General features: G+C 36.5%; 1 protein-coding gene across 1 annotated transcript in view; it reads right to left on the bottom strand.

Annotated features, from left to right (window-relative positions):
- The window catches only part of ARHGAP15 (Rho GTPase activating protein 15), a 697,775-nt gene that overhangs the window by 279,696 nt on the left and 392,434 nt on the right, over positions 1 to 25,645 (bottom strand). The window contains exon 9 of the mRNA XM_066345184.1: positions 3,332 to 3,454. Coding sequence (XP_066201281.1) covers positions 3,332 to 3,454 — 123 coding nt within the window. The remainder of the gene's footprint in view (positions 1 to 3,331; positions 3,455 to 25,645) is intronic.

The following is a 25,645-nucleotide window of genomic DNA, read 5'->3' as shown; positions in this document are numbered from 1 at the left end:
AACAAGAAAGTAGTTGCGAAAATTAAAGGCTTTCAGTAGCTACCACTGCAATGACACAATGATTGCAACACCCACATGTACTGTTAAGATTTTCTTCCATGGAGTGATCATTCATAGTCACCTGCTAGCCCTTTATGGGCATCACAATGTGTCCTCATTAATCATTATTAAAGAAATCAGAAAATGCAGCCATATCAAGTGACTGTTTCCAGATCAATATTAGCACCAATGACTTCTCGTATTGGCCAAGACCCAAGGGTACAAAAAAAGTTTTGAAGAAAGGGTTTGTGACTGAGTGTAGACTATATGATTTTGGGACAATTCTCTTCTTACATCTATGCTGGGCATTATAAAGTCAGTAAAGCACAGGCCCTGCTGACCCACAGGGGGTGTTCAGTGTAAACTGGCTGAATGCAAAGCTCAGGCCTCTCAACTTGTTGGTAACATTATATGAAAGACTAAACAGTTTGAAATGTGTCTGTGGCCCCGCAAAGTGCTTCCCAGGTGCCAGCAAGCACAGTGTTAGACCCAGTCTACCACGCACAGCTCTCCTGAACCTTGCTAATGAGTGCCTGTATTTGAGATCTGGATGACTGGTTTAAGGAATTTGATCTATAATCTATAGGCAAATGCACTGCAGAACAATTTTAAAAGCCATTATCTTCTTCTAAATAATTGTCTTTGAAAGAGTTATTTTATTTTACTTGGAGAAATTAACAATTTAACTCTTAATCATTAGTTGATTTTATATGACTTTTTGTAACCTTTCAAAAACCTTGATATCATTGCTTTTTCAGTCTTTTGCCTTAGATATGCTAAGAAAATAACTTGAAGTACTTAATTTTACTGGGCCTGTAGCTTTAAAAATTGGTTTAATGCTTTTTACACAGTTAAAAAATAATTCAGTAAAAGTCTTTAAAAAGTCAGTTAAAACTGAAACAAGCCCAAGAAGTGACTATATTTGCATATGATCTGTATTTGGAAGAAAATTCCACTGAAGACAACAATGGCAGCTTATCAAATCAGAATTTCACAAAGATTTTCCATAGCCCTGCTAATGAAACTGACTCATTGGTCAGCTATGGTGAAAATTTAATGGGGCTCTAAGATAGGAAATGCACACAGCGACTGTGTTCAGTGGTTCCATTACATCTGCATGAAGAGTGCATTAGGCTTCCAGTTCATCTGCTGCTTTCTGAGACCAGTTCTAGAGCACCGCAGTTATAAATGCTTTAGCATTTTAATTGGGGCCAGACCCTGTCACTGAATTAAAAGACTTCATTTTGCCAGCATCATAAAATATTTGTACTTTATTTCAGATTGGGATTTTTTGAGCTATTAATCTGGTTTTATATATGTATTTTTCCAAGATGGCAGGTAAACTGCAACTGAATTCTGTCTAAGAAAATGATAGTCTATGGGATAAATTCTAAGGTAGAAATGAAGATACTATTATACTGTTATATGTAATTGAGTCAGTAGAAGATCAAATACTTCCTGTGGCATATTTTCAGAGAGTAAAAGTCTGAGATGAACCGCTTTGCAGAATGTGCTATTTCTATCCCCAAATGCGTACATTCTAAGAATTTTCCACTCTATTAGTGATATCTATGTTCATGCTTCACAACATTTCATCTTCCAGCATTTGTTCAGAATGTTAGATGCCTTTTGTGACAGATTTACCTATTTAAAATATACTGAAATTGATAGGTCAGTTATTGCATTAAAAATAATTCTCACATTAAGTATTGCTAAAAATATGAAAATCGGCTTTGCCTTCTTCATAACAAATGATTATATATTATACCTCATTTTCACTTCTATAACAATCAGTCTTTTACTTTGTTCTCAAAGTTTATTTTAGGAGTTTATTGTAGGCTATTTTCAATTTTTTCTATTTAGTTTTCAAATATATTCATTAGAAAATCTGAAAACTGGGGAGGATAATGAAGGATAATGAATAGGATGCATATGTTTTCTTGGTCAGGAAAGTAATACATGTTTGTTGTGTGAGCTCTAAAATAATTTCCAGTTACTGAAATTTGTATCATTGGCTTGACCTCTCCATCCATCCTGTCACCTATCTGGCACACTAACAGTAATAACAACATAATAAATAATAATAATATTAATAAGAGTGCATATTTTTTGAATACTTATGTTTCAGAAACTCTAGTAAATGCTTTACCTGAATTATCTCATTCATTTCTCTCAATAGTTCTCTCAATGGTGCATAAAAGTATTTCCATATAACAGGTGAGCTATCTGAGACTTAGAGATACCATAACTTGTTCAATGTCATTACAAATGAGTGGCAGAACCAAGGTCTGAATTTCAGTCAGTCAAATGCCAGAGTCCATGTTTTTTTTATTCTGATGGCTAGGTTGCTCTAGGATATTTTATTCTTTACTTTAGATATATTTTCAAAAACACCTGTGTATTTAAGTTTAGTCTGAGCTCTCAGTCTTCTAAATCCCCAAATTTTCATGACACTAGTTTGTCTTATACTTTCTTCCTAGTACTACTTCTTAGTTTAGTTCAGACTATGATTTATCATGCAGATCAGAATATGCCTGAGAGTGGAAAGGGCTGCTGTTATTAAGTATGTTGGGACAGTAAGTATAAACTGGGATTGTTCAGACACATGGAGACATGGAGTCATTCTGATGGGCCACAAGATATCCCTTCTCTGTTCCTCAAACCCTCTCAGGGCAAAACTGGTTTTGTTTTGTTTTGTTTTTTTTTAGTGAGAGGAGCCAAGGGAGAGAGACAGACTCCCGCATGCACCTTGACCAGGATTCACCTGGCTAGCTCCCTACAGGGTGATGCTCTGCCCATCTGGGACCACTGCTCTGTTGCTCGGCAATCAAGCTATTTTCAGCTCCTGAGGTGAGGCCATGGAGCTATCCTCAGCACCCAGAGCCAACTTGCTCAAACCATTCAAGCCACAGCTGCAGGAAGGAAAGAGAGATAGGAAGAAATAGAGAAGATAGAAGGGGTGGGGTGGAGAAGCAGATGGTTACTTCTCCTGTGTACTATGACCAGGAATCAAACCTGGAACTTTCATACACTGGGCCAATGCTCTATTGATGAGCCAACTAGTCAAGTCCTGGTTCTGCTTTTTGCAACAATCCTATAATACATCTTTTATTTTCTCAGGATTATTTTCTGAGCAATTTTTTTCTTTTTTCTTTCCCTTATAGAGTAGAACATTTAATAAGCAACCTAAAAAGAATAAAATAGCCTAATATTCCTTTAGAGCTGAATAGCTATGGCTGCAGAGGCACATTCATTTATCACTGCTACAATAAAAGTATAAAATGTCCTGTACCTTTAATAAGTCCTTTTTCTTGCAGAGTTTTCAGGGAAGGTCTTCGGGTAATAAACTTCTTTAATCTGCTTTTAACTCGGTTTTTGTCGCTTGTATCGGAAGCACTATGATGCAGTCTGAACACTGGAGATTAAAAAAAAAACTGTCAGAGGCTTTCAGTAAATTTCTCCTTTATGATTATTACTTTATGCTAATACAAATAGAAAACAGTAGTTATGGAACAACTCCCTGAATTAATGGCTTATGCCTTTCTGCTTAGGGCATATAAGTAAAAATTTGCCCATATGAAAATATTAGCTCTGCTATAACATGAATGTGCAATGAGAATGTGGCTAGCTCTGTATAGTTACAGTTAATTTTCACTTTTACTCCCTCATAATTAACATAATAACCTTTGCAAGATAATTCTACCTATCTGTATCTAGACACAAAATTATGTTCAAAGAAAAACTTATGTACACAAGGGGGAAAACACTTTAGAATAGTTCATTTTCATTAATTATAAATACGTATTGCTTGTAGGTAATTCAGGCATTTTCAAAGGTCCTGCTTGCCCAAATAATTTTGTCAATCTCCTTTTTTTTAATGTTAACCCAAAGTGATTTCTTTTTCTGAAGCACTAAAAGTCTGGACCTTCATCAAGCATAAAGTCTAAATACATTCAGTTATGTTATTATGAATGACTGATAGATATTTATTATCTCTATAAGATAGAAATATTAAATGGGCTATTCACAATTATAACCCAATTATTGATAAAATGTGAGGACTTAAGGTACTTTAGGTACAAAGAACCTCTTTTTCTCTCAAGTCGCCCCTTAAATAAGCCAATCACAAAAGTGAGTTAATAAGAATATATTTAAAATGCACTGAGACCTTACTATGTGCCTGCTATTCTCCCAAGCATCTAAAATGATTTAACTTTCTTCTACTACAATGTAAACTCCATATGGGTAGGGAATTTTATCTACTTTTGGAAATGCTGATCACTAATGTGTCCTTAATTTCTCAAATATTGTTTAGCACATAATGATATTCAGCCAAAATTTACTGAATCAAGTCCTACAATAACCTTTTGAAATATATACAATAAGTCTACATATTTTATAGATGAAGACGTGGAGGCAAAGAAGATAGTAACATATCCAAGATCAAGTCTGGACATGGGGCCAGTCTCACAGACCTTTCTTCTGGTATTCTAATTTATTGGAGTATTGGTAAAAGAATGGAAGGGGAAGGGAAATAAAAATATCAGGAGGTCAGTTACTCACTGAAAGTAGAAAGGTTTCAATCAAATAAATTTTAAAAATAATTATTGGGTGCAAAACATTTTGCTAACTTCTAGTTTTAAGGAAGCTAGACTTGAGCCATCTCACTCTTTCCTGATGAACTCAGGAGAATAAAGAGAAAAAGACACTTAGGAGGAACTGAAGTTTTAAAAAAATAAATTGCCTGAAATAGAGGATTTGAAGTCAAATGTTTCTAATGGGGTCTCCAAGGAACCCACCAAAGTGCCTAAGGGAGACTGTCTGCCTTTAAAAGTCTGCCTGAAACTAGACCACCTTCTTACACCACACACAAGAACAAACTTAACATGGATTAAAGACTTAAATGTTAGACTGAACACCATAAAAATTTTAGAAAAAACATAGGCAGTGAAATCTCAAACATTTCTTATAGCAATTTTTTCCCTTTCATATTGCCTCAGGCAGGGGAAACAAAAGAAAAAATAAACAAATGGGACTACAACAAACTAAAAAGTTTTTTCACAGTAAAAGAAACCAACAAAATGAAAATAGAACTCACCAAATGGGAGAACATATAGCCAATGATACATCTGATAAATAGTTAAGATCCAAAATTTATGAGTTTATAAAACTTATAAAAGTCAACACAAAAAAAAGAAAAACAATTTTATTAAGAAATGCTCAAAGAATCTGAAGAGACACTTCTCCAAAGAGGACATGCAGATGGCCAATAGTCATATATAAACGTGCTCATCACTACTCGAAGTGCAGATTAAAACAATGAGATATCACCTCATGCTTGTCAGAACGGCTATCATCGATAAATCAACAGACAAGTGTTAGAGAGGATGTAGAGAAAAGGGAACCTTTGTGTACGGTTGCTGGGAATGCTGATTAGTACAGCTATTGTGGGCACAGTATAAAGTTACTTCAAAAAATGAAAAATTGAACTGCCTTATGACCAAAAGATTCCATTTCTGGGTATATATCTGAAAAACCCCAAAACTCTAATTTGAAAAAATATATGTGCCCCTATCTTTATTGCATCATTATTTCTAATAGTGAAAATTTGAAAGTAGCTGAAGTGCCCATCAGTAGATGAGTGGATAAGAAAGCTGTGGTACATTTACAAACTATAGTAACAAACTATAGAAATGACCCCTTGGTACATTTACACAATGGAATATCACTTGGCCATAAAAAGGAAGAAAATCTTACCATTGTGACAGCATAAATAGATCTGGAGAGTATAATGCTAAGTGAAATAAGCCACACAGAGAAAGACAAATACTACATAATTTCCCTTATATGCAAAATCTAATGAATAAAATAAAACTAAAAAAGTAGAAAAAATTTATAGATTCAAAGAACAAACTTATAGCTGTTAGAAGGGAGGGGGTTTGGAGGCTGGGTAAGAAAGGTGAATTAATAAAGCAAAGGAAAAAAAAACCTCTAGATAAGACGCAGACAATAGTATGGTAATCACCAGCGGGAAAGGGGTTGGGAGAGTTAGAAGAGAGTAAAGAGGGGAGAAATGGTGATGGAAGGAGACTTGGGGTGCTGAACACACAATACAGTATACAGCTGATGGACTATAGAATTGTACACTTCAAACCTACGTAATTGTATTAACCAATATCACCCCAATAACTTCAATAAAAATAAAATGTCTGCCTGGCCCAGAGTGTGGGAAACCTTTTTATAACGGGTCAAGTAAGAACAATTTTGCAGCCTCCTTACCCTAGCTTTGACCACAAAGTTGTTGCAAACTTGTTTTAGGAGGAAGGGCAGTCAGGATGAAGTGTAAGGCTAGGAAAGAGAGAAAAACATCCTGCCTTCCTCCTAGTTAGGTGAACAGTGGCATTTTCATTTTAAATTAAGTTAGAAGTTTTGATTATCACAGGAGATTAGGTGCTATTAAATACCGAATTAAGACAATACTTGCCACTTAAAAAACCATAATACTCTATATTGCCTTAAAAAAGGTTCTTAACCTTAGTATTATTCATACTTTAGTTCAGACAGGCCTTTTGCTTGTTTGTTTCTGGTTTTGATCTATAGGGTTTTCCTGTGCTGGAGAAGAGAATGTTGAGAACCCTCCCTGGCCTCTACATGACTTGCCAGTAGTACCGCTTTCTTAATTATGAACATCAAATATGTTTCCAGACATTGTCAAATGTCTCCTGAGGAGGGAGAAAGGGAGGCAAAATTGTTGCCTATTGAGAATCTCTGTCTTGAACTGAAGGGCAAAGTTATAAGACCTGTTTAAGTTTTTATTTATTGGTGTTACAAGGTCTATTCAAACATTGAAAAAATATAAAGGAACTGTAAAAAGTAAAAAATAAAAATAAGTGAATAAAATTATTTTAAGAACATCTGTTTATAAGATATCTCTCTATAAGTATCATATATATCATATAGCATATATATGATATATATATGTATGCATATCTGGTCTATCATGTTACCTATTTTTTAAATGAATTGGTTGTAAGAGTACAACCTCTATTACATAAAATGAGTTAATTGGTCTATTACTTGAAAATGTTGGGAATCACTGCTGTAGACCAGAGCTTTGCAGCTATTGTGCTGATCAGAATGGTTTTATAGGGTGAGATTTCTGAATGCTCTACAGGTTTAGAATGAGCCACCCCAAGGTATACTTCAATGGTACGCAGATTATTTTGAGATAAAGGCAACTTAAACCTAGCAGGTTCGAGAGAGACTTCTGCTCACTCCTTAACTATCTGGAAGAATTTAAACTAGGAAGCTGGCCCATGATAAGAATTATCACCAGAAGTTACTTTTTACATACCTTTATGACAGAGCAAACTAATAATTACTAAACTGTGCTCTCCCGGAAATGACCTTTGGAAGCACCAAAGTGCACTTTCTCATCCCTAGCTTAGAATGTTGTCTATACCTCAATTTCCTTTTTTCTCTGAACCTTTCATGTATGTAGGGATTGGGGTTTCTGACTCTCTCATGTATGCAGGGCTCCTTACATTTGTAAGTAATTGAATTCAGCAATTTCTTTTGCTAATCTGTCTCATGTCTACTAAATTACTATATCAGATGAAAGAACCTTGAGAGTAGAGAAAAAAATTTTCCTTCCCATCAGCTCTCATGGAAATTGAGCAGGACCAAAGCATCCTGGGTCCCTGGGGCAGTTGCCATTGGCTACAAGCAGTCTTATCCATTTGCTCCAGTGGGCTATAAAATGTTATTGTTAGAGTAGGTTGCTAGTCAGACATGAGCTGGGTATGGGGACAGAGAGGGAAAGGAAATATTAACCTTAAACATACCATTAGCTGACAATCAGATGGCTGGTTGGAGTTTTCAAGTTCCTGATAGGCTCAGGGCATTTACACACCTGTGACGAGCATGTGCAAAGGTACTAACAAATAAGGCATGACCACTATGCAACTTTCCACAGGGGTCACTAGATGTAAAAGTACAAAATGACAGAAAGGAGCCATGCATGGTCTCAAAATGTGAACAGCACAGGCCAAACAACTCCCACTACTAACAAAGATGCTCACATGTTGATGGGCAGTAACAAACCAGTGAGGGTGGAGGAGTGAGGAGGGTGGGAGAGGAGGGTCCAGGAGATGGGAAGGGTGGCCAAGCAAACAAAAACTGACTATATAAAATACCAGGTCACTTGGTTCTCTCTGATTTGCCCACTTGGAATTCTTCCAAGCATACTTTCCCTTTGCCAATAAACCACTGCTTATTTTGCTATCTGCCTATCACGTCTGAAATTCATTTTCGAGAACTGAGGACATTACTACGGTGGAACTGGTGAGATACTTTTTTATGTGTATCTGAAAATAATTCAAAAAGCACTGCTTTAGACCTCTGCTGTCCCATATGGTAGCCACTAGTCACTTGAAATGCTTGCATCATTAGATTGAAAAAATAATGCTTTAGATACTTTTGATTAAACAAAATATATTACTAAATTTAATATATTATTTATTTATTTATCTTTCTATTTTTTAGTAAGAGGAGGGGGGGCAGAAAGAAAGACTCTTGCATGCCTTCTGACCGGGATCCACTCAGCAAGCCCACTAGGGGGCGATGCTCAGCCCATCTGGGGCTGTTACTTCATTGCTCAGCAATGGAGCTATTTTTTTAGTACCTGAGGCTGAGGCCACGAAACCATCCTCAGTGCCCAAGGTCAACTCGCTTGAGCCAATCGAGCCATGGCTGCAGGAGAGGAAGAGAGAGAGAGAGAGAGAGAGAGAGAGGGAGAGAGAAAGGAGGAGTGGCAAAGCAGGTGGTTGCTTCTCCTGTGTGCTCTGATGCCCTGACCGGGAATCTAACAAGGGCATCCACAGGCAGGGCCGATGCTCTACCACTGAGCCAACCAGCCAAAGCCTAAAATATGATTAAAACTTATAATTTGTTACTTTTTAAAATGTGACTACTAAAAAATTTTAAATTACAACTGTGGCTCATATTGTATTTCTGGATAGTGCTGCTAGATGATAAAAAAATAAACAAACACACATTGACCACCTACTATATGCATGGCAGTGCTGGATTTAACTGTTGTGAATAAAAATGCATATGGCCTGTGTAATTATAACACAGCATGGTAACAACTATAAAGTACTAGAGACTAAGGTTAGCTCTTAGTGGAGAAATTGACCTCAGGTCGTTTTGGAGAAATAGCAAGTGCTATTAGCAACAATTGCTTTTACAGGACCATGAATATCAGGCACTAACTGATTTAAAATTGTATGATTGGAAGAGTCATTCTGAGCAGCCGAATACACTGTGCTTACATGATATCCTATCAACTTCCATCTGGGTCCAGTCATTGCCACGACCACCAGTCGGACGTGACCTGTTTCAGCTGATAACTACATTAAAGCCCAGGGGGTCTGGGGTCTGTATTGGAGGCGAAAGGAACACTTAAAACTTTCAGAAAAAAATCTGCCTTACAGGAATTTTTATTTCAAGTCCACCTTTAAAATGAAATGAAATAATTACTTCACATGTCCATATGTTATCAAAGGTAACATTTTTAGTTCTAGTCCCACCACAAAAACTTTTCACTGTCCATAACAGAATACCAAGCAATATGGGGTAAAAGGCACATTTTTTCTGTCTTTTTGAAACCAGTAAAAATGAAGTGATTAAGGAGGGACTTGGCAAATAAAAATACACACAATATAAATGTGAGATTATGAAAATAATTAAATAGTGAGTTACGGCTTTTTGGAACTCATTAGCTATTCTAGTGATAGTATTCTTAATTATAGAAATAAATATGTACATTATTTTGTTTTCAATAACACGGTCTGGCTCTACATGTGAGAAATGTCTGTAAAGTGTACTGATTTTTTGAAGAAAATAAAAATACATTTTCAAATGTTTTATCTTGTTTCCTTCTCATACAGACTGAGGAACTAGAGGAGATTTGGATATCATTACAGAATTTTCAACATAACCCAACTCTCCAAAGTTGCCTCTAATGATGACTTGCCTGAAGACAGAGTAGATCTTCAACTTCCATTTCCTGATGCCATAAATAATTGTCTTCAGATGACAAGTCAGATTACAAGGTTTTTGCCACCATTCATTTCACTCATTTTGTTCTAAGGTGAGTTATGTAGAAGTTAAAATCAACAGATGACTATAAAGCATAATGTACATTTTTTTTAACCAATTAACTTGGAAAGCCCTATAATTAGAGGCTAAAAGTATAAAAAACACGTGAGTATAAAACAAAGTCCGTCACTGGGTCCCTGTGAAGAGCACTAAAAATATTTGAATATTGTGGTTTACAATCTGATTTTAACAGCCAAACTTATAAAACAGTTTATACTTTTCTGTTGTCAAGGGAGAAAAACTTGCCAAATTGTTCATTTTAAGTAAATACAACATAACCAATTAAGGAAAGCAGAATTTAAACACATGCCTATGATAATCAGGACATAGTTTGCTTCTGATTTCACTACTGATTTTAACAGAACAGTGTTCCATTTTCCCACAGCACCCAAGTGACCCCATGCATACTTTTAGAAACTTGTAATCATACAGTGCAAATAAAAGGACACTTTACTGGAAAATACACAGTGTGGTACAATAATCCATCATTTATGAAAAATAGAATTCAGCCTTTTCTTTTTCCTCAGAGATCCCACTACTTTTTGAGGGTGAAGCTTACAGCAATTTAAAGATTTATGTTAAGCCAATGAGCAGTTTTTTCCATTCCCATTTAAACTTTTTATTCAAAAATGAAAAGAGAATAAGATATGGGTTTAAATTCCAAAGCATTTAATCTGATTTACAGAAGAACCACTCTTAATTTTACATATTTTCACCTCATGAAAATTAACCTGAATTGGATTCACTTTCCAGGTACTCTAGAATTTACTTTTATTTCCTTTATACTTTTCTCTTTTCCCCCTCATTGATAGGTGATTTTTTTCTTTCAGATGCAAACAAATAGGATATTTTTTCAAAGCCTAAGAATTGTGAATAACAATGTGCAATTTAAGTCTCAATACACAGAAGCTAAAGGCATTAATTTTAAGCACCATTCTTAACCATTTGAGAGATTTAATTGGTATTAAAGCTGCTCACCAGAGAATAGTTAGGATCTTGGGTTATTTAAGATGATCTTCAATAAATATCATTACCTATGAAAATAGGCATTAGCCCAACACAAGTTTTATACCTGATACAGCTATCATGGTGTTAAAACCACCTCTAGAGGTAGGATGTTTATAGCAATGGGTGTCCTTTTTATGTTTATTTTCCAACTTTAGTAATGGGACGGGGGAGAAACAGAATCAACTACCATTCTGTGAAGGGATAGGAACCACAAAAGAAAACCCTTAAATCTTCCAGAATCCAACAGTTTGGAAAATATGATCCAGAATTGTACATGTGCCATAATTTTTCTTGCTGTGGACCTTGTTTTGAAATAGTCCTGTTTTCTGCCAAACTGCTGTTCTCGCGGTATTCCCATGTTACATGTTGTTATTATTTTTTTAAATTTGGAAACACTGGGAGAGCCAACATTCAGAAATGTTGCTAAAGGAAAGTAGAGAAAAGCTAACACAAACAACTTTCTAGGCTACTTATCACTTTTTTGTGTGAAGTTGTACATAGGGGTCAGTATCCCATGTACAGACAGAGAACTCTCACAGCAGCTGAGAGCTCCCCACATGGCAAGTCGAGAAGGATGTTCAGAGCAAAGCTGGCAGTTGTTGCTCTGTGAGATCGTCTTACCACACTGCAGCGTCCAGAGAGGGAGATCCAGAAAGAAATGACAAAATAAGGTTATATCAGGCTCTTAATCCCCAGAGATTCCAAACCACTTCTCAAACCATCACATGAATTACATAACAAAGTACTGAATTGTCTCTACTCATATTTTCCTATACAACCTTATTGTATTCCAAATTACCCTGTTGTACCACTTTTTAAATTCCAGAAGTAAGAGCACCGTGCCCAAAATTGATTGAAAAGAGGAATAAAGTTTAGTAAATTTCTTTTCAGCCTCCTGCCTGATTCTTTTCCAGGGCATACCCGCTTGTGCAAATTCATGAAGCTGTAATAAATACTGTTTTGCCCTCGCCAGCATGTGGTTTTAGAGCTGCAAAACTCTGCACATAACTCCCTGTGTCAGAGTGGCAGAAAGGGTAAATCGGGCCTCGATGTACTGTTGCTCATTTAATCACTCTTTCTTCACATGCTCACTGTAAATAGAAGTCATCATTTCAATCCCCAACTTGCAGCCTGAGAAACTGAGTTACTGAAACTTTAAGTAACTTAACTCGAAACACAAATCATGACTAAATCTGGAAATAATAATTGCAAGTGGAAATGCGGGGCATTTTAACAGCAGTACTTTGTTTTAACCACTTAATTCCCACTTTGACGTTGTAGAAATATAAGTGATCAGTGAAAACAGAAGGGTCTGATCTACCCAATGACTCATATTTATTCTATCTACCTATTTAAAGAGGAATGAGAATTTATGTAATGAAAAACATTTACTTTTAGACTGAATTCTCTAGTTTAAATAGTGAAAACTAACCATATTTTTGCATTTTCAGTGTCAATAAAGAGCTGGCAGTTTATTGTCATGTTCCTGTCATTCTGCCACATGGAAATTCCATTATTGCTTTTCCAAGTAATATATGTATCCATGTGTTCTACATCTAATGTATTCATGTCTCATGTCTATGATGTAAATCCTTCGTTATCTTTTTATGTATGGGCTTAATAATTTTGTTTTGCTGAAAATATGAGTATGTTGATGTTAATATTGTATTTCTACAGCATCAAGTGGTGTTTTGTTTACTTATTATAGCATTTAACATAGCTTAGAGTTATTTAATGAATAACTACAGTGATGGTTATGTGATGACAATGACGATAGTGACAGCTTTAATACTATAGTAAAAATACTTAATAATGGCACCACATATGTAATTTTTCTTCAATTGTTTCCTTCAAAGCTGTTTTCTTTTTGTGAACCAGTTAAAAACACCTTGGCATCAAAAGTTATGGAAATACTACATATTCAGAAAAATAGAAAACAAACTCAAAGAGCAAAAACCTGTGGTTTATACAGAGACATATGATGACTTTTATTTTCCCTAAAACAAAATCAGATAAATGTACGATGTGGAGTAAAGATTCAAATCATCAAGACATCTTTTGTCGATTAGATATTTTATCTTGACTTGTTATAGATAAAGTGTCAGTCAAACTTTGTCAGTTGAGAGTTATTCAAAACTGATAAATTTATTAACAAGGTAAGTGGTTACTGAGCTAAGGAAGTAGCTTATTTTGAAAGTAAAATTACTCAAAAAAGAAAAAAAATAACATAGGGCATCAATCCACACAAAGGGCACTATGTAGTAGAAATATGTTTTCCACGAGAAAAAATTGTATATGGAACACAGGAATGGGCTTTCTCCCAGTGATAGAAAACAGGCCGCAGTCCAAGCAAGTGAAGAGAGTCTTTTAGATGGATGTGAACATCAGTTTACAGAGAACAAAATAAAAAGCAGAACAGTGGAGTTGTAGGCATGGTAATTCCGCCATTGAAGTAAGAGCATGGCAAGATTTTCAGAAATTAACACTTAGATTTCTGTGAAAAAAAAAGTCAAGTTGGAGAATGAAATAATATTCATATTTAAGAGTATCAGAAAAATTCAGTGCTGATTTTATATACTGACTCAGATACGAGACCATGTTTAGCAGTGTTTGAATTGGGTGGGTGGTATTTAAATCTTCTCTCCATAAACAGCGAGCATTACCATTGCATTACTGTGTGTGTATGTGTGTGTATTTGTCGCTTTGTGAAAATGTGTGTACAGATACTGCATTCGAAGTGGGTACAGAGGGAAGTAATGTATGACAAGTTTGAATCTTTTTCTTCACTGTCTAAATTCCTGGCCCTCTGTGTAATCAAGAATGTGCTACAATGTACCTGTAATTTTCAAACCTAAAATTTGAACTAGGTTAGAAAAATATATATTACAGGCATCTCTTTTAATCCTTATATCATATAATGTGGTAACTTCTCTTATTGCTGTCCATTCTGCAGATTAAAATCTGAAATTTAGCGAGTTTAAGCCATGTAGCAAATAAGCAGCGGAACCAGAAATGAAATGCAGAGCTGTCTGATTTTGAGTCCGTGGGAACTTCAAGTTGCCCTGTTGGTCTCCTCTCCATCTGTCTGGCAATGCTGTCAATGTACTAAGGACATAGAGAGATGGCAGTCACCTCCTATTGTAGTCAAGTACTTCCAACCTGAGATCTTAAATCATTTGATCTACCTGAACTGCTGACTGAAAGAACTTCAAGTCTATCACTGCAGATGTAAAAGGGAAAATGGGTTGCCTTAAGTGAGATTAGTGAATCATAAGACAGCAATAGAATTAATGGCTCAATACTCTCTACACTGCCAGTCAGAAGAACTTAAGAAGGTGTTAGGGTCTCACACAGCCATAAACCCCATGAACACAAACTGAGTTCTTCTGATACTAGGCAGAAAGTGAATATGAGAGCCGCTCACTACGTGCCAGGCTGCTATGTGTAGTGAAACCCGTGTGAATACTGAAGCAGAGAAGTAGAGTAGGGGATTGAGGCTCCCTTTTAAGTAAAAATGCTTAGTGACTTAGCCAGGTCTCTCAATTTCTTAGTACTTCTTCTTGACTTCCATCATCATACAATCTTTCTCAAGTACTGACAGATGCATACTTAGCCCACAACCAGTGGTAGTCTACCTGGTCCCTACCGCCCACTAGTGGGCATTCCAGCTTTCATGGTGGGCGGTAGCGGAGCAACCAAAGTATAAATAAAAAGATAGATTTAACTATAGTAAATTGTTTTATAAAGATTTATTCTGCCAAACTTAGCGAAAATCTGACACAAAGTACTTGGTAAGTAATTATTATTATATGCTTTAACTTGCTGTAACTCTGCTCTATAAATTTTATAAGGTAGTTACTTCCCTAGTTTATAAATCACCATTACTGTGGAACTGTTAAGCAGTTAGAAAATTTTACTACTAACAGAGATACAGAAGTGGGCAGTAGGTATTAAAAGGTTGACTACCCCTGGATAAGCACATACACTCACATCTATAGCCCCCTTAGCTCTTATCTCAGCTAAACCAGGAAATCTCATTCTTCTCTATGCCCAGCCACCAAATCTGCTTATTTTATTCCAGAAGGTTGCTTCATAGGAATATCAGTTCAGGATTACCACTGAGGAAGAAAGTAGACAAGACTTGATAATATATAGCCTCCTTCCAATAAATAATACTGTTCCTTTTTTTTTTTTTTTTTCCTTGTATTTCTCTGAAGCTGGAAACAGGGAGAGACAGTCAGACAGACTCCCGCATGCGCTCAACCGGGATCCACCCAGCATGCCCACCAGGGGGCGACGCTCTGCCCACCAAGGGGCGATGCTCCGCCCCTCCGGGGCGTCGCTCTGTCGCGACCAGAGCCACTCTAGCACCTGGGGCAGAGGCCAAGGAGCCATCCTCAGCGCCCAGGCCATCTTTGCTCCAATGGAGCCTCAGCTGCGGGAGGGGAAGAAAGAGACAGAGAGGAAGAAGAGGGGGAGGGGTGGAGAAGCAGATGGGCGCTTCTCCTGTGTGCCCTAGCCGGGAATCGAACCCGGGACTTCTGCACGCCAGGCCGACACTCTACCACTGAGCCAACCGGCCAGGGCAATACTGTTCCTTTTAAACAATGTGCATTCCATCTCTCTCTTGAATATAAGTATTGGATTTTGAATTTTAAGTCTGTTTGCTCATCAGTGATGGAAACTTATTCAAGCAATGTAGATTCCTTATGCCTCTATTTTCTAATTTGTTAAATGGGGCCGACAGTATCTATCCCAAGGATTGTTGTGTAAATTAAATGCTCTGATACATGCCAAACACTCTGTAAAATATAGTGAATAATAAGCATTCGATAAAAGCTAACAATTACTATGAATAGTGAGGGTATGACAGATGTCCTGTTCATAGTCATGGTTGTAATAATCAGTAAGTGAACACAACAGGTGGTATAAAAAGTGTCCTTCTCACCCTTCATCCTAGTGCTTCTCATATTGTCAACATTTACTGGGCAATTACAACATATCTGGTATTATTATATTATGCCCTTAGTAGTTGCATCAATTCAATATTTATTCACAAAAAGTTAAATACATATTAATATACATTAAAATTTAATTGACTGATATTTGGCTCTCAGTTAAAAAAAATACCTGTAGACAGCCCCGTGAGTTTATCTGTGATTAATTTCTACCAGGTAGAGTGTATTTCAAGACTTTGAACATGTGTTGAAATCATTGGTTTTTGAAGAACTATCCATTAAAGACTTTCTGAACTGTGACAATGGATATTGACAGTGCTTGTCAGACTAAACCACTATTGATTGGCTCACATCATGTGTATAGCAAAACCAATTTCTTTCAAGTGCTTCTTCTTAACTGAAATACATTATTGCAGCCTTCCTCTCTGTTTATTATCTCACCCAAGCTCATCCCATGTAACACATCCAGTGAAAAGGTTTCACAATGAAGGAAGCAGAAAACTGCAACACAGAGAAAATTGAAGGCACTTAGCAATCCAAATACTCTAATACTGTAAGTTGCTATTCTTTTGGAAAATATTGATCCCTTGCAGTCTTGTTTTTATTTTACAGTTCTCTTGAATAAGGAAAGATCATGGACTAACAGAGGTTTGCTATTGTTTAGTGATCCTGTGATGCTAATGGTTTCCACCCCTGTATGAAACTATTTTAAGTACTTTGTGTATGTTTAAGTTGTGGGAAAGAAAGTGTTTATGTTGGGTCTCCTGCCCACAAACATACACAGCTACACACACACACACACACACACACACACTCACTCACCAAGGATGTGACTTTTCCCAAACTTTAGAATGTTTTCTCCAGTGAGTGACTCAGGCCAACTTTGGCCATATGGTACATATTGTACAGTTTTATTATTAATTTGAATTTGCATTGTGCTTTTTTCCCCAAGAGGGTACATTTCTTACTGAGAAAATACTCTTACATAACAAAAAACAGTTTTCATAATGCTCCACGAGTGGGAGGAATTTCAGATTTATTTATTTTTATCTGAAAATATAATCATTAAATAAAACCTAAACACATACCGCCTGACCTGTGGTGGTGCAGTGGATAAAGCGTCGACCTGGAAATGCTGAGGTCGCCGGTTCGAAACCCTGGGCTTGCCTGGTCAAGGCACATATGGGAGTTGATGCTTCCAGCTCCTCCCCCCTTCTCTCTCTCTGTCTCTCTCTCCTCTCTCTCTCCTCTCTAAAAAATGAATAAATAAAATAAAATAAAAAATTAAAAAAAAAAAAAAACCCTAAACACATACCTTCCACAAGTACTGACTGATCATATCTCATGCTTCCTGCAGTGTACTAGGGACATTCCAGTGCCCAAAGACATTTCAGTCCTCGTTTTCGCCCTTTAAGAAGCTTAGAGTTTACTGAATGCAAATACATGGGGAGAGCAGGGTATTCCTAAATTCTTAGGATAATTCTCAGGGTATTCTTAAAATCACTGTCCTTTTATAAAATGATCTGGATAGCTTACAAGAGTCACTCTGATACTAAATCAGGGGAGACATTGGTTAACTTTACTAATGTTTTTATTAAATCTGGCATGGGGGTGCCAGCTTCTTTTCTATTCTAAGCATGCCTGGAAATTTAAAGAAAAAATATTGCTTTGAAGGCTGGCAAATGCTACATGAGCTAAACGTATCATTCTTCAAAACCCTTTCTTAAGCACAGAGCTCCAAGCTGACTTGAAAGTTCTAGACTAGGATTTTTCCCAAGGTAAGGATTGCTCGGCGTCTGGCCTCCTGCTCCTGCAGTGGCCCAGCACAGCGGCTGCCTCAGCACCCTGGCTGTCTCTTCCTCGGGCCCTGCCCCTGTGCGGCCTCCTCACCCCGCATTCCCCAGCCCTGAGACAGGCTCCTGGCCTTGGGCCCACTGTCTTGGCACCCTCTGCAGGGGTCACTCAGTCCTGAAGAACAGTTGGTTGTCAGAGTAACAGCCTCCCATGCCTTTTCAGGACATTGGAGATCAGGAAATGTCAGGTCAGAGTCAGTCTCTCACAAAATAGTTTTATTGGGACAGGATCCTCAATTAGAGGCCTCATTTTGACATCAGCTTCAAGCTATTTGCTCCACAAATGTACGTGCAAGACACCGAGACCCTCTTCCCACAGGAAGTGTATGGAAAGTGCGAAGGGTGTGCTGCGCAGGTCTGAGCACAGTGTGTATCTGTGGCTCAGTGATCAAGGGACAGTGGAGCCTCGTCCTCACAAATACTCAGTGATCAAGGGACAGTGGAGCCTCGTCCTCACAAATGCGGACAGACAGTGCAGTGTGCAGCTGGCAGTGAGCTGAGGCTCCCTAAACGAAGATCTAGCTAGAGCCGGTGAAAACTTGGCTTTACTGCAATAATCATAACTTATAACATGAATTTCTAAAGAAGGACAAAAACTACGAAAAGACCCAGAAAGACCCGTAGTATTCTGCCACTTATGGTCGGTATATAAACTGTTTTACATTTGTTGTGCATTTTGCATCTCTCTGGGGTCCTTTACTGAAACTGTGGTCACCTTGTCTGCGACAGATGAAACTGCCTTCTGCGTTCCTGCCACACCTTCAGATGAACTCTTCCTTCCATTGAAAATAGTGCTGGGAGAGCTATTTTCTGCCCCAAACCAATTACTATCCCACATATCTTCCTTCTTTTCCTAAATGAGTTCATTGTAATTAAATTGCCAAGATTTTTCTTGGTTTTGACCATCAGATAACCCCATTCCTGGGCACAGTTCATGTTAGAGTCATGGAAACATGAAATATTAAATCTAGAGGGAACCGGGGAAAACCCAGAGTAAATGTTCCTAACTTCTGCGATGAGAAGAAAGATACCCAAATTGTTTAAGTCACTTGCCTAAGGCCACATATTAAGAAGCAGAGCAAATATTCAAACAAATTTCTCAGCCACCATTTCTACATCCTTATGTCTGTCTCGAATCCCAGATTTCATTTCATTAGAAAAACTGTTCCTAAATCCCAAAGAATGTCCCAGAGAAGCCAGTGCTGTTATTCTAGGCATGCCCTGCTGGCTCGATTCCTCCAGTGACCAGGAATTGTAGATTTCATTCTAAACATAGTCATGCCAGCAACTAATTCTGTTTGGTTCTACATATTTAGAATTAGAAAATTTTGAATTGAATATAAAAATAAATTTAAATTTGTATGCATATTAATATATTCTAAAACTGCATGTCCCAAGGGGAAAAATTACAGTAGTCTTTCTTTTGACATTTAGCAATGTTTAATGTTTTGCTATTATCTTTTCTTTTAGCTTTTGGTAATGTGCAATCTGTCACAGATTATTATTTGGGGCCTTGAGCCCTCCCTTTTCCTGGGGGGTGAGGATCCTGTTGCCAGTTGCCAGGACACTCCTCCGACACAGATGTCACTGAGGAGTGCTCTGCCGGATATGGATATCTTCTCCATGTGTTTTGACCTAAACTAGAAGAGAATAGAGAGGACTGAGGTACAAATGGGAAAATGCATCTCGCCAAGTTTCAACCTCTCCGAAATTCGAACTTTTGGATTATTGAACAGGCTGAGATCTTGGTTTTCTTTAAGCTTGTTTACCCTTGACAAAATAGAACTTCTGGTCTTGGAAAAAAAAATGTCTAGGGGTTTTAAAGGTCTCCAAAAGCTTCTTGAGACAGTAAGTACCTCTTACATAAAATAACACAGTGATGATTTAAGACCAGAGGAACTGGAAATGTGCGGATTAAATGACCTTTAAAATACACATAGGTTTAAAATTGAAAGGGAAATGCACTTAGCAAAAAGCATTTGGGATTTATTTCTAAAATATGGTTAGAAACATTAAGCAAGCTCAAAATGAGGCGATATGCACACATCCTCATTTTGACTTAAAGATCTACTTTAAATAACACAACAGATGTAGTCATCAGCATTTATTCCAACAGGGACACTGTGAATGGTGAGAAAGACACGGTAAACCTTGGGTAATAATAAAAACTACTCTCATTGTTATCCCTTAATCCTTCAAACTGTCAAAGCACAACCAAGAATAAAAGAGAAATGTGCTAGCTTCCTCTTGTTTTTGTCAAGCATTTCAGTCAGGAAATTTCCACCAGGAAATAGCCCCTGAAATTAGTCACCAGAAAGCAAGTTTAGCTATATTCACTTTATGGCCCAAAAGAGAAAAAAAAAAAAAACCAACCCAAAACTAGACAAACAAACAAACAAACAAAACAAACAAAACCCCACCTGTGGACTTGAGTCTGAAAACACCCCTGACAACACACACAGGTGCTGGTTTTGTAATGGCTGAGGAAAGCATAGAAGGACAGGTAGGAAATCACCGGTAGACCCTTGCAAGGGAAGGCTGAACTAAATTACTCCACTGTGAGGGAATGTGGCCAACTGAGAATTATGTGCTCTGGGACTCTTACTGGTTTGACAAAAAGATTTCTTTTGCCAGTTTTGAGTGCCCATGAAATGAACTGCTGTTGGAATACATGCCGAATGAAACAAAGGATGAGGGTGGTGTTAGGCGGCCCTTCGCCTTGGAGTTTGAAGTTGAATAATACTCCCTATACTCTCGTCAAGCCTGATAGGTAGTTGGTGGTCAGTAAAAAAATAGATAATAATTGAATAGTATTTGAGCAAGATGCATGGTGGGAAGCACATAGGCATTTACATTAAAAAATTAAAACTTGAGTCCCAGATCTACTGCTGAGAAAGTGTGCGCTTAGCCCCCTGTAGCCCAATGAGCTCATCTGTATAACAGGAACACACATCAGCTGCAATGTTTTAAGGATTAAGTACTTCGATGTAAAAAACGACAATGCTTTGTATGTACACAACTAAATTACTATCTTTACCTTGCTCTTCTCTTTGTTCCTCATCTCCATCATCCTCCCATCATTATTATAAGGTACAGCTGGTAATAGACTCTATAAACTGAGTTAAGTAGAAATGGTCCTTGGGCTTTGGGAGCTAACAATTAAAAACCACAATACTTATGTGTCTAAACAGATAATAGATATGGATAACTTAAGAAGTTTGGAGTAAGTATAGCAAAATTAAGTTAAACATTAAAATAGCCGTCAGTGGAAAGCTATATCAATGTGATATACAAAGAGCCCTAGAAATTGCTTGTTGAGACAAAGAACATTTGCCCACACTTTTAACACAATGTACACCAAATTCTTCAATTTTATGAATGTCTAGTAATTGTTAATGGCAATACATTTACTGTCAGTATAAATCGCCCCAAGTGAATGAATGGTGTGGATGCCTACTACAACTTCTGCTAATAATAATAGTTTTAAAATAGCAAGTATAAAAACATTTTGTTTTATACCTTGATTTAGCTTTAAATCTTGTGTCTTCCCAAATAGAAATCTTGTGTCTGCTTTGATAAGTATGCCAGCAACATTACTTTATATAATAATTCTTATCAGAATTGTTTCAGAAGTCCTTCCCATGCCATACTGCCTTAGGGCACACAAATGTGTACTTTAATAATCATAGCTAAAATATCTTTTATATTAAAAAATTTATATATCCTTAACACTTGATTAATAGATGGAATGTTTGTTTTGGGGAGAACCTAAAGATTTGAAGAGTTAAATTACGAATGTGGTGACAGATGAGGGAATAGGTTAGTAGGCAGAAGACATTTTGTTTTACTGCGGGAGTTTCTTATATCACCACTTTCAAACAAAATTAGCTCTGACCAGTAGAGTGAAAGAAAACTCCTTAGAATGAGTATCTTATTGGTAAGCTTCCATACCTTCAGATGGGTATAATTGTTTATATACTTTTTTGTTAGTTACTAATTCTACTTAAGACACATTGGTCTTCTCGCTATCTCTCTTGAGCATATCCTGCCTCAGGGCCTTTGCACAAGCTGACCTAAACAGTCTTTCTTTAGATATCCACATAGATACGTTCTTTGCTTTCTTCAGGTCTTCCTTCAAATGTCATTTCTGAAGGTTTCCCTTCCCTATTTAAAATTGTAAACCTTCCTCACTCAGATGCTTTCTATCTGCTGTCCTTGCTCCTTTTTTAAAAACTTTATTATCTTGCTAATATATATTCTACTTCTTTTTTTAAGCAACTCTTTTCCCCCACTAGAATGTTAGCTCCATGAAGCAGAGTTTTTGCCTGTATTTCATTCCATGTTATTTTATTTACATTTTAAGAGATTCTAATCCCAGTAGCTAGAACAGTATTAGGCAAATGATGTGTTCAGTATATATTTGTTGGATGAATATAATAATACCCTGAACTCACTTTTTTAGAAAAATAAAAGCTCTAATTCCTTTTTCAACATCTTTAACATTTATGGATAATACCTTACTAATAAGGTTACTAAGAAAGTAAACTTTCATCTAATATTTTAAAAATAAAAATTGTTTATTATTATCAATTATAATTATATAAATTATAATTGTTTATTATTATTTATTATTGAATGACAGCCTGAGTTTATCCTTATAACAAGTTTGAGAAGAGGAACAGGTCCTAGCTCTCAGGCCCTTTTCTTCAAACCTTAAACATCTAAAAATAGTTGTTATTCTTTCCTTATTTACCTATTCACAGATATGAGTATAAAATTACATTGTTATCTTTCTATCTTATTTAAATAAGAAAAATAGAATTTATGTAAAATCAACATTAAATTTCTTTTAAGGATGCTTATATATCTAAAGATATATTAAAATTATGCCAGGTGATGTTTATAGGGAAGACAGTGAATGAGAAATAAAGAAAGAAAATTATAAAGCTTGGAGATGAGACTTTCATGGCTAATGACAATAAGGATGGCAGGGTCAGAAGAATGATAAACTACATTCTTTGTATCAGTTAAGGAGAGAGAGAGAGGAAAAAAAAGAAAGAATTCTGTAGAGGTTGATCTGGCCTAGCAGGTATCTGAGATCACAAACACCCTTAGCCTGGCACAGTCCACATACATATGGATAAATATTCTAGCAGTCACATGAAAAAGAAATAGCAGGCATAAATTTTAATAATGTTTTCTTTAACCCACTCTCTCTAAAGCATTGTCATGAACCCATGTAATCAATATAAAATTGTAAATGAGACCTTTCATATTATTTTTCTTGTGATAGACTTTAAAATTTAGTATGTATGTCACACCTACAGCAGCGGATCTCAGTTCAGATTAGCCATATTTCCAATGCTCAATCGTCACACATGGCTAGCAGCATTCATATTGGATAGTGCAGTTCTAAAGCAAGCCTCTGGGTGTCCTGTCTGAACACGGCATGCGTCGGTACAAAAATCACCCCCTGGGGCCCACGAGTGGGGCACCGCTGCAGTTGTAAGCAGGTTTATGGCCTTACGACAATAGTGGGCAGGGCTGTGTCAGGTGAAATAGCTTTCAACCGCAGACGCATGTGCTTGTGACAAGAATCAGAGCCACCAAAACCAGAGACTAAATCTGAATCGATTAGTATTTCCAGTTCTTTCTCCACCCAACTTTATGTTAGGATCTCAGTAGGACAACTTGTGTGGGAAGCCAGAATAATTCACTAAAAAAGATAACAATTAGGAAAAAAGTAGGATGATATTAACTGAGTCTAAAGTTGATAGAGCAGGTGAAAGAAGTTACACTTTGTTCTTTTGTCTGTAATGGTTAGACTTCTGGATTTTAGTATGTTGATTTTAAGTGCTGCTCTCTTGGGATGTGCTACCTGTGAAATTTCACACACACTTGTCATCTCTCTGTAACTGAAGTTGTATCCAATCCCTAAAGTATGCCCATGAAAGATGAATTGGTTAACTAGAGGTTCTTGGGGCTGCTGGGTGTTTCAAGTTTAAATCTGTGCTCTCTGTGGTTATTCCTCATCAACATCCTCCAATTAAACAGTACTTTATTTTTGAAAACTGATAGCACAATAAAAACTTTAACTTCTCACAAAGGGTCAATTTTAGATTATCTATGTTAATATTGAAAAAACTGAATAGGCACTGTCTGATCTACAATGTATTCCCCCAAGTCATAGTTTTGGTCTGGGGAAAGAGGTTTTAGACACATGCTCAGACATAGTGTAGACTTGATTACAGAATTAATTGGTTTTGTTCAATTCATAGTTTGGTTTTGTTCTTAATTGCCATATATTTAGCTGACTTGACTGTATTTGAAAAGACTACTGATTTTACTTATATGCTATTTCCCAGTCTTGGAATCAATTCACAGTCTCAGTTAAAAATTATTGACGCTCAGAATTGTGTACATCTCCCAAGTTTTATGAAACACAAACATACATGCACACTCACAAAGAAACCAATAGCATCCTATTGGCCAGGTAAGCACTATTGTTTCATACACCCTAGGATTTAACAATAATACGAGCAACTCATTAAGACATTGAATACAAGTAAAGCAAATTCTGAGAGAGCAGTTTGATTAGTTGAGCAATAATAATCAATATCCATTTTCTAAAAGGTTTGTGAAACCCTGGAACAAGTTCTCTAAACCAAAACCATGTTCCCCTGATGCTCACAAATGATTTCAGCTGAGGTTTTCAGGTTCAGCTTTATTTTCCCTCTTCCTAAATGATTTTGTTCTTATTGCAAATAATCATCAAAGATCATGTAAATGTGTTCATCTTTAAAGTCCCTAAAGGAAAAAGTTGGATACAAACAAAATTCCATTTTAATTTAAAGAATAAGGGTATGTTTTAAATATGACAAATATGATGGAAATGTTTGCTAGAAAAGAAAGAAAAGTGGCTCCCTTTCACCTTGAAGTGTTTAGTGTGTATACAACTACTTAAAATATAAACTATATAGCAATCAACACAGTGAAGCAATACATAATCAAACAAGAAAGACATCATGAGGCAGATTGCAAACTTCTCTCCGTCATGTTTCCGAGCTTTAAGGAAGCAAAGGTCTAACAAACATGAACTTGAACTACAATGAACATACTGAAATCATCCAAAAAAAAATAAGTATTTACAACAACAAAGTAGTACTGTAATGGCAAAGATAGATGAACTGAACTTAGATCTGTATAATATAAAAAAGGAAACAATGATTATATAGTACAAATAATTTTGCTGTAATATGACAGCCTAATGACTTAAGTGCTCAATATCGTCATTATGGTTCTGAACCCCATGTGCATTAGCAATAAAGACTCAATAAAATGGCTGTATAATTCATATTTTTCCATGAAAATCTTGTTCTTCTTTTTAAATAGTTGCAGCTATAAGATCTGTGAGCTTAAATGGAAAAAGCTAATAACATGAATTATGTATTATGTTTATGTTGTGGATCTATCTGAAACTGGTTTCAGGGTAGTTTCTAACCAATGCTTCTGATGGAGGAAAACAATCATTTTGGACACCTGGGTTTATATATTTTTTTCTAACCTAGTAAGAAATGCCTCTTTTGTTATGTTAACATCATACTTTATTGTGTATATAATTCCCTG

The sequence above is a fragment of the Saccopteryx leptura genome, chromosome 7 (genome assembly GCF_036850995.1).
Source record: "Saccopteryx leptura isolate mSacLep1 chromosome 7, mSacLep1_pri_phased_curated, whole genome shotgun sequence".
Lineage (NCBI taxonomy): Eukaryota > Metazoa > Chordata > Mammalia > Chiroptera > Emballonuridae > Saccopteryx > Saccopteryx leptura.
Note: the sequence above shows the minus strand (reverse complement) of the source record. Positions and strands in the feature narration are given on the sequence as shown.